This window comes from Triplophysa dalaica, chromosome 17, assembly GCF_015846415.1.
Source record: "Triplophysa dalaica isolate WHDGS20190420 chromosome 17, ASM1584641v1, whole genome shotgun sequence".
In the NCBI taxonomy this organism is placed as follows: domain Eukaryota; kingdom Metazoa; phylum Chordata; class Actinopteri; order Cypriniformes; family Nemacheilidae; genus Triplophysa; species Triplophysa dalaica.
In genome coordinates this window covers 20553644-20567355 of record NC_079558.1, presented here as the reverse complement: position 1 = coordinate 20567355, position 13712 = coordinate 20553644, and the positions used below count along the sequence as shown (strand labels likewise).

The window sequence follows — 13712 nt, the reverse complement described above, 5'->3', positions numbered from 1 at the left end:
AATGTCACTTTGAAAAGTGAAGTTTTTTCTTTTTCACTTTGTTGATTGTCCCTAAATTGGACGCGCGTCCTTAGATGCTCTCTGCTATTATGCGGAAGATGCTTTCCTCGAAACTGGATTTCTTTTGATCTTTCACAAAATTGTGACAGCTTTGAGCAGGAGAAAAAGAAACTGCTGTCGAGTGACGTACGTTTGCGCTACAATAACATGCTTTCGACATTTGTCTGTAAAAAAAATGCCACAGCTGGCGGGCAGAAGGCCAAGCCAGTCGACGGGCCACCGGGAATCGTCCCAGTTTCCCCAATGGACACTCCGGGCCTGTTTTGAAAATCTGAGTGAGAAAGTCAATCAGAACAAAGGACCTGAACTAGACTTCGTTTGTTTTATCGTTTTAAGTGGTCTGTGGTCTGAGTCGAGCCTTTCGGAAATCCTCCAGGATTCACATGAAATCCATTCCACATGATCCACGATTTTTTTTTAATACTTTCAAAATATTTCATTTGATGCATGTTAGATAATTATTATTGATAGGCCTGTCTAAAATTACAAGATTGGTTTGAATAAGTTACAGTAAGACTGTAATATAGACGTATTTAGCATGAAAGTTCCTCTTTGCTTCTGTAATGGATTTGATCACAGAATATATTTCAAAATTATCTTGCAAAGTTGAACTTGAATGACTGCATTTCTGGAATGAAACAGAAAATAGTTGCAATAGTTTCTTTACCCAAAAACAATGCACTTACGGTAATGCCAATCTGTTTTGATTGGAAGTCAGCCAGGCGAGCATTCTATGCATTGTTGTGATCACATGTTTGATTAAAGAACCTCCACCCAGTTTAATAAAATCGCTCATTATTTTAGTTGAATTAGTCTAAATTGTATTTTTCTAGCTGAAGAGTTTTCTGGTCATGCATTAAAGGTGAAGCCTTTTAAAGTGGATATAGTCTCATGGTGCAGCATTCGCACATATTCTTTAAACATGTTTAGCAGCTTTACTGACAATGACAATGAAAGAGTGTGGATATAACTTTTCACAGACTTGTACACAAGTAGTAATATTTAGGCAACACATACACATACTTGACAAAACAATAACAATGTCTTCCTAAGAAGAAAAACAGTTCAGTCCCTTCAAATGGTATTTATTCTTTCAACATGTTATTAAATTATAAGCCGCACAATGTTTTCTACTATGAACAATGTTCTCTGTGACAAATAACTAAAATAATTTTTCTCCAGCGTTTTGAGCAATTTCAGAGCATTAGATATAAGAGATGTTTATCAATATTACTGACAGCAGAATTCTGCGTCATATTCTTTCAGGTGAAATTCAATGGCAGAACTGCAACAAATACAAGATAATTAGACATTTAATGAAGTATTTTGAGTATTTTTTAATAACTGCTTTCAATCAAGTGACAAACAGACTTAAAACCGGTTACAAAGTTGTTTTTAATAATTATTAAATAGTGACACGTTGAAATGTTGTTAATTTTGCTGTCTTGGTCTAGGAAGACACCCATTTACATCCTCATTCTGCAAAGTTTTTGTGATTTCATTGTGTACGTACGGAATTGTAAACGTGGTCACATCTAAAATAAAAGGCAATAGTTTAGTATGATTTATTACACAACTGTCTTGTTGAGCTTTGTTCAAACAGTTGCTGGCAGTGTAAATGTCATCAAAGCGCTGTCTGACAGGGAGTTGTTTATGGGTCGTGTCACGTTTAAAAACTCAGAAAACTTTCTGTTTCGACAGTTTGACACACAGCAGGTTCGAGAGCCTGTTGCATGAAACTATTTGAGGTAATTCTATAAATTATTTTTATTTAAGTTTATGTTTCATTTTATATTTAGTATCTTTGACAAAACAATGATATAATAGAAGATAGCAGCATTATGATATCAAGCTATGTTCAATAAATAGTTGCATTTATTGATTAATAAAAATAATCAACATTAACCATTCCACTAAGTGATATAATCCTTTAGATTATTCTAGTTTACAGTTGCTAATGTATACCATATATTTTAATATCATGTGTTTCATAATTTTCTGAATTTTTCCTGTTGCATTACTGTATTTTCTGTAAACATTTGAACATGCAATACTGTAAAAAAGAATAATATAAATACTTTTGAATGAAATTTAATACTTCAATTAATTCTTGTTCGGTTTACTATTGTCAGGCAATAGTATAATCTTAAAAATAAATGTGCTACAAATGGTTCTGCACTGCGATGCCGAAGATGAACCTTTTATATTTTGCGGCTTCAGACAAATTTTATTTGGTGGCTCTTTTGGTCGCAAAGGTTGCCGACCCCGGCTCGATACCTTTCATAATCTAAAAAACGTTTTCCACTAGAAAGAGCTTTTTTGTGAAAGATTCTTTGGATGTTAAAGGTGCTTTATGGGACGGTACAAAAACTACTCTTATATGGAATTTATTCGTAGACAGACTTTTATTTTTAAGAGCGTGTCTCTCCTTTCTCAAAAGATTCAATCTTCTTTTTTTGTGTTTAGAACAGGTTTTACCTTTGGCTTTGTACTCATGGGAATCATGGGAATCATGGGAATTTCACATATTCATCTTCTGGTGATCATATCAGTTCTGTGTCTTGGTAGGCTATTGTCATTTTACTAACAGTTTTAATGGAATAATTTTAAGACATTTAAAACTCCCAATTTAATTTTTGCATTTTTCTTCATCAGAAAGGGCACAAACAACTACAGGTAAATACAGACTTTAATATCAATAATTAGGGGGCCAGCTGACTTCCAGGGGGGGCTCAGGATGACTAATTAGACAAAATGAGCATTGAGACACATTAAGGCCACGTTCCCTGTGATAATTTTTTTTAAGCTTTAGTAAGATTGTAATGTTGCTGTAAGAGCAAAAATAATACCTGTAAAATGATAAAGCTCAAAGTTTAGTGCAAAGAGAGATATTGTCTTAAAAGAATTCGCTTTTCAAGAACTACAGAGACTACAGCCCTCTACTTACATGATGTCATCATTCTGAGTGCTTTTAATAACCACCGCCCAAAGGAATTCCCCCAAAAAGGGGCATAACCTTCCTTATAGAAGAGGAAGAGCCGCTGGAGTAGTGTTTGGGTAACAGAGATCATGAATATTTGACAGAGCTACGCGCTAAACTACTTTCACTTTCATCACAGTCGTACAGCTTGTAATACAAGTTCAGCTACACACATTCTAAGATAACCAACGGTGAAATAACAGCTTCCCTGACTTTAACATCAGCTGTGAAAGGTGTTCCGTGTAATACACTGTTATTGTGAGTGTGTGCGCTTACCTCTTAAACACTTCTATCAAACGTCTATTGAAGTCCTGCTTGCAAATGTCTCCGGTTCAATCTGCTTGTTTTAGTATCCAACTCGTGTACAGTATAAAAAGTCAAAACTCTTCTGTTATTAGTGATAATAAAACCGGTCTGACGCCATTCGGTCTGGTGTCATTTCCCTCGTCGTAGTATGAAGAAAATTGCGATATCTCTAACAAAGACTGACGTTTACACATGCACTAGCAGAACTCCGATACACTTCGATCAATCTGCATCTTTTTAACTGATAAAGTGAATTTGACGCCATTGTAACTGTTTATTGCTCAAATTCAAAGCTTATGAATTCTCGTGCACTGAGAGGGGGGACCGACCAATCACAACAGCCTGAGAAGGTTTAGTCAGCTTTACCAATCAGAGTGTTTCGGATGGAGGGACTTTATACAGACCAGAAGAAATCCAGTCGTTTTGTTAAAAGAGGGACAGCGGTGAACAATAGACTTGAAATATAAAGCGTTTTTTTAATTAGAAACATGAACATCAATTTTTAAACACCCAAAAAACATCATCAATGCCTCGAAAACAGCAAAGACGGGCTCCTTTAAATGAGTTTTTGTGAGCAGGAGGGGGCCTTTGAATATTGCTGGATATTGGCCTTGGAGTCAAAAAGGTTGAGAACCCCTGATCTAAAATCTGATCAAATATTCATGTTACATTCGTCTGAACAACAAAAAATATGAATGTCTTGCATTTTGCCATTTTCAAAAACTCTTTTATGGTGTTTTGATGTGTTTATTTTTTCAGTAACTCCACAACAAACAAGTCAATCAGTGACATCAACAACGACATCCACTACTCCTTCAAGTATGTTACACTCAGTGTTGTTTATGATGGTGTGTTTTATGCCAGTTTTTGGCAATAAAAATAAATTATTTCAACATAATCTAATCAAATTATGGAGAAATTGCAACTGTGCAAAACATAGCAAATACTGACAGTTCTAGACATCACCTGTTACACCTGTATGATATTATTATAATAGTATTCTTCACACTAGTGCAGAATTTAATACGTTTTTTTCTTTAAACAGGTCTTCAATGGCAAGGTATGAACAGAGCCTTGACATAAACTATTGTGTCTCAATACAACAATCATCATAAATGAGACTCAAATGTAAATCAATGTTATATTTTTGTATCTCTGCAGCACCAGAGATGTTCTATCCATTTGGCTCGGCAGTAGGAGACATCCACTCTCTTGTTCCTGATAATGAAAACTTCACCCTGGTTACCCTGTCCAGTCCATTTCAGTATTTTGGGCGGCAGTATCACCTGATATATGTAAGAATTTCATCAACACAGCTCTGATTAACCACTGTAGCATTCAAGTCAGTTCATCCTTCACTGTTTGTCTGGTTGATTTTTACTGATTTCTCTTAATACAGGTGAACAATAATGGACTTCTTTCATTAAGCCGAGAGATACCAGAGGCGAACCCTTTTCCTTTTCCATATGGACTTGAAGATTTAATCGCTCCTCTCTGGACTGAACTCGATGACTATGGTCTCGGTGCGTACTATTATCAGGAGTACACATCTGGAGATGTGCTCACACGCGCCACTCAAGATATAAACCGTTATTATCCTGGTCTGAGCTTCAGCGCTTCTTGGGTCTTTGTGGCAACTTGGGACTTCGTTCAAACTTGGGATACAAATGTATTCTCAAATCATTCAGCTCCGGTAGGTTTGTTTTTCATACCTATAAAGTGTAAAAGTTTTGACACAAACTGCTGTGCTTTAAATGTGACGATGAATGTTTCAAATCTTTTCAGTCAATCTCAGTTCAGGTGGTTTTAATTTCGGATGGTAGTCGTTCTTTTATCCTGATGAACTACGGTGACGTTGATGTGATAAATTTTCCAGTGGAGGTAAAAGAAAGTAATCACATAAACAATATTTTATACTCTGTAATGGTTCAGTTTGTTTACTTTGGATCTGATTTTATGTTTTTAACAGGCGGGTTATGACACAATAGGCTCCACACATTATTTCGTCATTCCCGATTCAACCGATGGAAACCTCATCCCAAACCTCAAATACTCATCTAATGTAAACGTTCAAGGTCGTTGGGCTTTCTCTGCAAATCAAGGTAGATTTAATTTACATATGCCATATGTTAGAAATATTTTTATTTTGTACTGTTACAGCACTTTTGTAAAGTAACGATGGCACATTTCTCATTCATGATGCATTGTAGAATAATAATCAAATTCTTGTGGAATACTACATAGTCATCACCTGTTCTGTGTTATTTTGTATGTTCTTCAGGAATTTAATTATTTTTATTTTTCTTTAAACAGGAATTGTTCAATTTAGAGGTATGGACAGACTCTTGAATTGAAAAAAGTGTTTCTCACAACCTGAACACACAATGTTTGGTAAACATCTTAAATAAGGGTGAAATGTAAACACCTCCCTCAAATTGTGTTTGTGTTTCTTCTCTTTGTGTAACTAGAGACCTTCTATCCAGTTGGTTTGGCGGCAGGAGACAAACAAACACTTGTTGCTGAGACTGAAAGCTTCGATTGGGTTACCCTGTCCAGTCCATTTCAGTATTTTGGGCGTCACTATCACCTGATATATGTAAGAATTTCATCAACACAGCTCTGATAAACCACTGTAGCATTCAAGTCAGTTCATCCTTCACTGTTTGTCTGGTAGATTTTTACTGATTTCTCTTAATACAGGTGAACAATAATGGACTTCTTTCATTAAGCCGAGAGATACCAGAGGCGAACCCTTTTCCTTTTCCATATGGACTTGAAGATTTAATCGCTCCTCTCTGGACTGAACTCGATGACTATGGTCTCGGTGCGTACTATTATCACGAGTACACATCTGGAGAAGTGCTCACACGCGCCACTCAAGATATAAACCGTTATTATCCTGGTCTGAGCTTCAGCGCTTCTTGGGTCTTTGTGGCAACTTGGGACTTCGTTCAAACTTGGGATGGGAATGTATTCTCAAATCATTCAGCTCCGGTAGGTTTGCTTTTCAAACCTTTAAAGTGTAAAAGTTTTGACACAAACTGCTGTGCCTGTAAATGTGACGATGAATGTTTCAAATCTTTTCAGTCAATCTCAGTTCAGGTGGTTTTAATTTCGGATGGTAGTCGTTCTTTTATCCTGATGAACTACGGTGACATCAATGTGATAGGTTTTCAAGTGGAGGTAAAAGAAAGTGATCACATAAACAATATTTTATACTCTGTAATGGTTCAGTTTGTTTACTTTGGATCTGATTTTATGTTTTTAACAGGCGGGTTATGACACAATAGGCTCCACACATTATTTTGTCATTCCCGATTCAACCGATGGAAACCTCATCCCAAACCTCAAATACTCAACTAATGTAAACGTTCAAGGTCGTTGGGCTTTCTCTGCAAATCAAGGTAGATTTAATTTACATATGCCGTATGTTAGAAATATTTTTATTTTGTACTGTTACAGCACTTTTGGAAAGTAACGATGGCACATTTCTCATTCATGATGTATTGTTGAATAACAATCAAATTCTTGTGAATACTACATAGTCATCACCTGTTTTGTGTGCAATATTTTGTATGTTCTTCAGGAATTTAATTATTTTTATTTTTATTTAAACAGGAATTGTTCAATTTACAGGTATGGACCGACTCTTGAATTGAAAATAGTGTTTCTCACAACCTGAACACACAATGTTTGGTAAACATCTTAAATAAGGGTGAAATGTAAAAACCTTCATCAAATTGTGTTTGTGTTTCTTCTCTTTGCGTCACCAGAGAACTTCTATCCAGTTGGTTTGACGGCAGGAGACACACAACTGTTTGTTTTCGCTGCTGAAAGCGTTGTTGAAGTTAGCCTGTCAGGCCATTTCTGTATTTTGGCCGCTCGTACAATATGATATATGTGAGAATTCAATTCCATTATTTTAAATACAACTGTAAATGTACACAGCCATGAAAAACCTCTGTGACATTCTGTTTGATTGATTTCTCTTAACACAGGTGAACAATAATGGACTCCTTTCGTTCAGCCAACCCATTGCAGAGATGGAACCTTTGTCTTTTTCATCTTACGGTGAAGATTTAATCGCTCCTCTCTGGACAGATCTGGATGATTTTGGATTTGGTATAGTTTACTATCAGGAGTACACATCTGGAAATGTGCTCACACGCGCCACTGAAGATATAAAAAGTTATTATCCTGGTTTGAGCTTCAACGCTAATTGGGTCTTTGTGGCAACTTGGGACTTTGTTCAAATTTGGGATGAAAATGGGTTTTACCAGCATGCAGCCCCGGTAAGATTGTTGTTTGTATTATTCTGAAAATCATTTCTTGTGGTAAGAACGGCTGTGACAGTTTTTTTAATGTTTCTCAGATAATCTCGTTTCAAGTTGTTTTAATCTCAGATGGAAGTCATTCTTTTATCTTGATGAACTATGGTGACATTTCTACGTTTGGTCGTGAAGCAGAGGTAAATCAAACTATATCACAGTAACACATTATATGAATATTCTTTGGTTTGGTTTATAAACACAGTATTTGATTTTATGTTTTAAATAGGCCGGTTATGGCACAATAGGCTCCACACATTATTTTGTCATTCCTGGTTCAAACGATTTGTACCACGTCTCAAACCTCAAGTACACAAGTAATGTACACGTTCAAGGCCGTTGGGCTTTCTCTGCAAATCAAGGTAAGTGTTTTACACTTCTGATTCTTGATCAAAATACGAATTGGGCAAATGTAAATCCAGCCACGGAAAATATTAAGAGACGCAGTGTGGTTATTTCAGTCAAGTGTCTGTTGAATTTCAATAAAATTATGCCGCAGGATTGACATAATGTCATCCAACAGCAATGTAAAAGACTGACAGCATAACAAAAGGTTATGATAAACATTTTTTTTTAGCTTTTCTTAAATACATTTACACTCTTAAAAAAGGGTGCTTTAAAAGGGTTCCTCGATGCCAGAAGAATCTTTTGTTGCCATAAAGAATCTTTAACATAAAACGTAAGAAAGTGATGGTTCTTTGTGGACCCAAAAAAGGTTCTTCTATGGCATGGCTGTGAAAAGCCCTTCAAGCATCTTTTTTTTAAGGAGTGTATAAATATAAAATATGACTGCTTAACAGGAATCTAAACTTGTTATCTTAAAATACAGTGCACCTTTTCTGTTATTTTCACCTATCCAGTCTTCATTTTCTGCAAATAAATGCAAATAGAAACCATATGTTTATTTGAAAATTGCAAGAAATATTGTTAGTCGTTCACAGAATGAAACAAACGAATGGTAATTTGAAAAGGAACGATCAGAAAGTCAGAAAAACTGAGTTTGAAATGGTCTCTTAATTTTTTCCGCAGCTGTAGGTTTGATGGTTTGCAAAAACATTGATTTGTTTTGATGTAGTGCCACAGTAAAACATGGCCGTTCATTTATAGAAGTTGTAAAGATGCTTTCTTTTCCAAGAAATACTGAAACACATTAACGTGTTTAAATATGACATTACTTGTTAGCAAGTTATTGCATCTTTTCTACAGTATCGTGCAGCCCTTACTTATCCCTTACTTATCGTAATAAGAATCACAATATAAATGATTGTCAAATACCTCTACTCATCATCCCCTGTCCATGATGTTGTATGTTGTTCACGCACTTGTTTGAGACTTGAATGCTCTTTGTTTTCTTTAAACAGGCCTTGTACAATTTGCAGGTAAGTACAGACCCTTCAACTGGATCACACATTTTAAAGCAAGAATAAAACGTAAACATCTGCATGCGTGTTTGTGTCAATTTGTGTTTCTTCTCTCTGCAACACTATGCAGAGACCTTCTATCCAGTCGGTTTGGCAGCAGGAGACACACAAACTATAATTACAGATGACATATATCTTTCAGTTGCCCTGTCCAGGCCATTTGTGTATTTTGGGCGTACATATCACCTGATATATGTGAGATTAAATTCCGTTCTTTAAAGTCTAAGTATGAATGAACACAAACCTACTTTCAAACTGTTTGTCTGTTGGATTTTGACTGATTTCTCTTGATACAGGTGAACAATAATGGACTCCTGTCATTCAGTCAACCCATACCAGAGATGGACCCATCTTATGGAGGAGAAGATTTAATCGCACCCCTCTGGTCTGATCTGGATGACTTTGGGCTCATTGCATTGAACTATCAGGAGTACACATCTGGAGATGTGCTCACACGCGCCACTCAAGATATAAACCAGTATTATCCTGGTCTGAACTTTAATGCCACTTGGGTCTTTGTGGCAACTTGGGACTTGGTTAACACTTGGGATACAAATGTGCTTTTACATCATTCTGCTCCGGTAAGTTTGTTGTATCGCAAAAGGCTTTCAAAGTAGCCTTTACTAAATTTGACAATCTATGTTTCAAATCTTTTCAGTCAGTCTCGGTTCAAGTGGTTTTAATTTCGAATGGAAGTCATTCTTTTATCCTGATGAACTACGGTGACATTGCTCCACAATTTTATTCAGTGAAGGTTAGCTCAATGTTTTGTACATCACAATGATAATATATTTAAAAAATATTCCCCGGTTTGGCATGTATTTACAGTGTTTGTATGTTTTAAATAGGCTGGTTATGACACAGTAGGCTCCTTAAGATATTTTGTCATTCCTGGTTCAAACGATTGGAACCTCGCCCAAAACCTCAAGAACACAAGTAATGTACACGTTCCGGGTCGCTGGGCCTTTATGGCATACACAGGTAAGCATTACATATATGATCTTCAAACGTGCGCATATTTTATATTATGAGTTTGTTTTTCACACATTGTTACTCTTTCATCTCTTCAGAAAATGTAGTAGGTCTTCAAATGACAGTCACCTCATATTTGGACCTAATAGATGCTGGAAACCTTGCGGTTGTTTTGGAGCAAGTAAGTCACACTTAGTTTGACGATTTCTTAAAAATATGTGAAAGTAATACACAAGAGCTGTTAAACTGTCGCTTCAACTTTGTTTCAGATAAAACATGAGCTGGTTATCCGCGGCCTGTCAAGTGACGTGCAGCTTTCCGCACGAAGAGTTAAGAAAAACCCATGAAGGTTTATCCAAACCAGTTTAAGTCTCTGATGGTGGAGAATCATGCCATTGTCAGAGGAATGAAGCAAAAATAGAATGTTGCTCAACAGGAATGTTTGTGTGCCTTTCAATCTTCAACTCACTTTCTCTTTCTCATATACACATCCACAAATAATGAAGATAACTCAATTAAGAATAATTCCTTTCTTGTGTTTTGAACAAATAAAGAAAAGGTGACATTGTTTTTTCGTTTTTTTTATTAATACTCAGACAAAAATTACTATGTCTTAAATCAAAACTTTAGTTTTTTGCTTTCTTCTGTGTTATTGAATGTCTTCATTAGCTGTATGTATTTTAAACGCCCTAAATCTATGTATGTGTATGTTATCTGTCTGGTAAATATAAAATCTTTGACAATGTAGTTATTTTGCCATTGGAAGGACCTCTGATGTTCAATGTCAGGAGGTAAAAAGCTTGTTGAAAGTTTCTCTTAATCTTTCACTTTTTTCTCATTGCATTGAACTCTTTGGCTTAAAAATATTTCCGAAGCGCAAAAAGCTTTTTTGTTTCAACTAAGCAGTAGTGTATAATAAATAGTTTTTTGCTTTTTCTCATTTGTAAGTCAATTTAAAGCATCTTCTAAATGGAGTGTAATGTACATGTAAACTAAAGAACACATCAAAGGTGCAATTTCCCTCCAAGAATCTCAGCTGAACGACACTGTTACAAACATATGATGCTAAAATCTGAGTTCACATGCGTCCACTGAAAAACACTGCGATTCTCTTGAATGTGATGAAAAACATTTGATCTCAAAACAAGATCTTATTCACACTCCAGAGTGTCAGCTTGAGAAATGCTCTTGGGTTGAGATCAAAAATACGGTCATTTACTTTAATTCAGAGACAACTGCAATTTGTTTTATTTGTTTTAAGGATTTGTGCTTTTGTGACATCATGTGAATTGTGTGAGAGGCTGCACAAGTATTCACATGTTGATGAAATAAAGAGCTGTACCTTTTGCATATGCATTCTAAATCAAGGACAGTTTCAAAGGACCATATTCAAAAGGTAAATGGTGTCGACTTGGATCACACACAGACTTTAAAGTCTTCTCCTGTAATCCAACCCATTCTCTCAGAAGCGTGTGAGCGAGGAGACAGATGGAGGTTTACTTACAGAGATGTTAATTCCTCTACACTTTGATTAAAGGAATTCCACATTTGCATCAGGACCAGCATCATTATGAGCCGCAGGTGCTTCCTGAGCAATTAAAACAGTAAGAAGCGTTGCTAGGTGACAGGCCATAGACACCAGATAAAGAGAATTTCACACGCTGCAGTGCAATAGATGGCTAAGAATGGGTTTTAAAGCCGGATGGACACAACAGATCTATTTCTGTTCATCATAGAAGTTTAGTACAATTGATCAACATTCATTTGGCATTAAAAAGTCTTTCTGAGAGTTATGTCTTAATTCTTTTCATTCTTGTGGGTTGCATTGTGACAATGTAAACTTGAAGACCAGAACTCTCTTCTTGAGGTCAAGTATCAATAACTCGTAGTCCTGGCTGATCTGAAAGCATTTCCTAATAGTTCTTCTGTGTTTAAAGCAGAGACTGAAGCACAGAGTTAAGAGCCCTGGATAAACACCTCATTTAGAATGCAGGCAGCGCCCCACAGCGGATCATTGACGCAACTGCAGTAACAAATAACAATCCACTGAGATCATCGATTATTAGAGTTTCCCCCACAGAAACATGCTTTGTCATATTCTGTCAAGGAAAAAACATGCATTTATTACTCCACAGTTCACGAGTAAGGTAGTAACAAGGCAGAGAACATAAACTCATCTCTTCTCTGAAGAGCCTACTTGACAGAAAAATTAGAAAAAAAGTTTAGTTTTCAAGTTCTTTGAATAGAGCCTTAGAGATTGTCAAGAGTGAGGAAGTCATTCATAACGCCCAACCAAAACACGACTCATTCCTTTTAACTTGTTTATTTTTGTGTGAAGTGCTCTGTGGTATAATAGGCCTACAATACAATGTATGCACAAGTCCTGCAAAAGTTGGAGTCTATGCTTCGGAAATTCACATAAGAGTCATGGACCTGATCCAAGAAAACAATAAAAATACTTAAAAAATGTTTCATTTGATGCCTGTTGGATTTTTTTTCTGATAGCCCTGTCTGAAATACCAAGATTGGTTTGAGAATATGAAAGTCCCTATTTGCTTCTGTAATGGATTGATCACAGAATAGCGTTTAAAATAATGTTTAAAATTTAAACTTGGATGACGCTGGGGATGATTTTACTCAAATTTACTGAATTATTTCCCGGATGTGATGGCAAGGCTTTGAGTATAGTTTGTATAGGGAGACTCCCGGTAATTTATATTACCTATAGCACCCGAAAAAATACCAAAACACTTTAAAAAAAGGTCTCCAGGGATGGCACAATATTTAGATATCTTTAACGTCATGTTTGTTTATAACTTGCTCGCACTTTCTGGTTCTGCGCCACTGGTTCTGTCATGCGCGAACCAGTGGGCGGGGCTAGAGAAGTAGTCATTGATTGGTGCATTCCAGAACCTGCCGTACGACGTGCCTGGTTTCGATAACAGATGTTATCTCAGTAACAAGGGCGTTTTCAGTTCTGACACTTACACGATGTTCGCTTGAATACGATTCCATCTTATTTACAAAATCTCCGGTTAAAATTGTGATTTTAATTCATGTCTCCTTTAAGTTGAATTAACTTAATACTTTAAGGCAACCAGGTAACTTATTAAGTTGAATCAACAACTTATTACAGTATAGTTTAGAGTCTCGTGGTCCAGCATTTGCAAATATTGCTTTATATTTTGTATGGAATGTTTACGAGCTTTACTGAGAATAACAAAGTGTGGATAAAACTTTTTATAGACAAGTACACAAGTAACAATAGTTCGGCAAATTTCGCCAAGTGTCACAAAACTGTAACAGCACATTTTTGTAAATATTCCTCCAGCATTAAGCATTTTGAGCAATTTAAAATCTTGAGATATAAGAGATGTTTATCAGTATTACAGCAGAATTCTGAGTCACATAAAGGCAAAACCTTTAACAAATGGCCTACAAGAGGACAATTAATTAATCATTTAAGTTATTTTAATAACTGCTTTCAATCAAGTCACAAACTGACTTGACAAACACGTTACAATGTTGTTTTTAATAAATATTAAATAGTGATTGACATGTTGTTAAACGCATTGTCTTGTACCGGGAAGACATCTATTTACATCCTCATTCTGCAGTTTTTGGGAATTCATTGTGTGCATGTGT

The 13712-nt window shown here is 36.0% G+C and overlaps 2 protein-coding genes across 2 annotated transcripts in view; both read left to right on the top strand.

The window, feature by feature from the left end:
* Nucleotides 1-1674: 1674 nt before the first annotated feature.
* The window catches only part of LOC130438790 (uncharacterized), a 34414-nt gene continuing 22376 nt past the window's right edge, over nt 1675-13712 (top strand). Inside the window, exons 1-13 of the mRNA XM_056770973.1 lie at nt 1675-1808; nt 2527-2624; nt 2716-2736; nt 4106-4165; nt 4392-4406; nt 4508-4641; nt 4746-5039; nt 5132-5227; nt 5316-5448; nt 5660-5677; nt 5815-5942; nt 6047-6340; nt 6434-6529. Coding sequence (XP_056626951.1) covers nt 2555-2624; nt 2716-2736; nt 4106-4165; nt 4392-4406; nt 4508-4641; nt 4746-5039; nt 5132-5227; nt 5316-5448; nt 5660-5677; nt 5815-5942; nt 6047-6340; nt 6434-6529 — 1359 coding nt within the window. The 5' untranslated portion in view covers nt 1675-1808; nt 2527-2554. The remainder of the gene's footprint in view (nt 1809-2526; nt 2625-2715; nt 2737-4105; nt 4166-4391; nt 4407-4507; nt 4642-4745; nt 5040-5131; nt 5228-5315; nt 5449-5659; nt 5678-5814; nt 5943-6046; nt 6341-6433; nt 6530-13712) is intronic.
* Nucleotides 7117-10635, top strand: LOC130438799 (uncharacterized). Its single transcript, XM_056770982.1, has 11 exons — nt 7117-7246; nt 7345-7638; nt 7719-7814; nt 7904-8036; nt 9036-9053; nt 9166-9290; nt 9392-9676; nt 9754-9849; nt 9944-10076; nt 10166-10248; nt 10337-10635. Exons 1-11 carry the CDS (start codon nt 7238-7240, stop codon nt 10412-10414), a joined length of 1350 nt encoding a protein of 449 aa, XP_056626960.1. The 5' UTR covers nt 7117-7237; the 3' UTR covers nt 10415-10635.

What these genes read in the sequence shown, in the direction of transcription:
- LOC130438799 (XM_056770982.1), top strand. An exon ending in GTACATATCACCTGATATAT is followed by an intron (nt 9,291 to 9,391) that starts GTGAGATTAAAT and finishes CTCTTGATACAG; the next exon opens with GTGAACAATAATGGACTCCT. An exon ending in TTGCGGTTGTTTTGGAGCAA is followed by an intron (nt 10,249 to 10,336) that starts GTAAGTCACACT and finishes ACTTTGTTTCAG; the next exon opens with ATAAAACATGAGCTGGTTAT.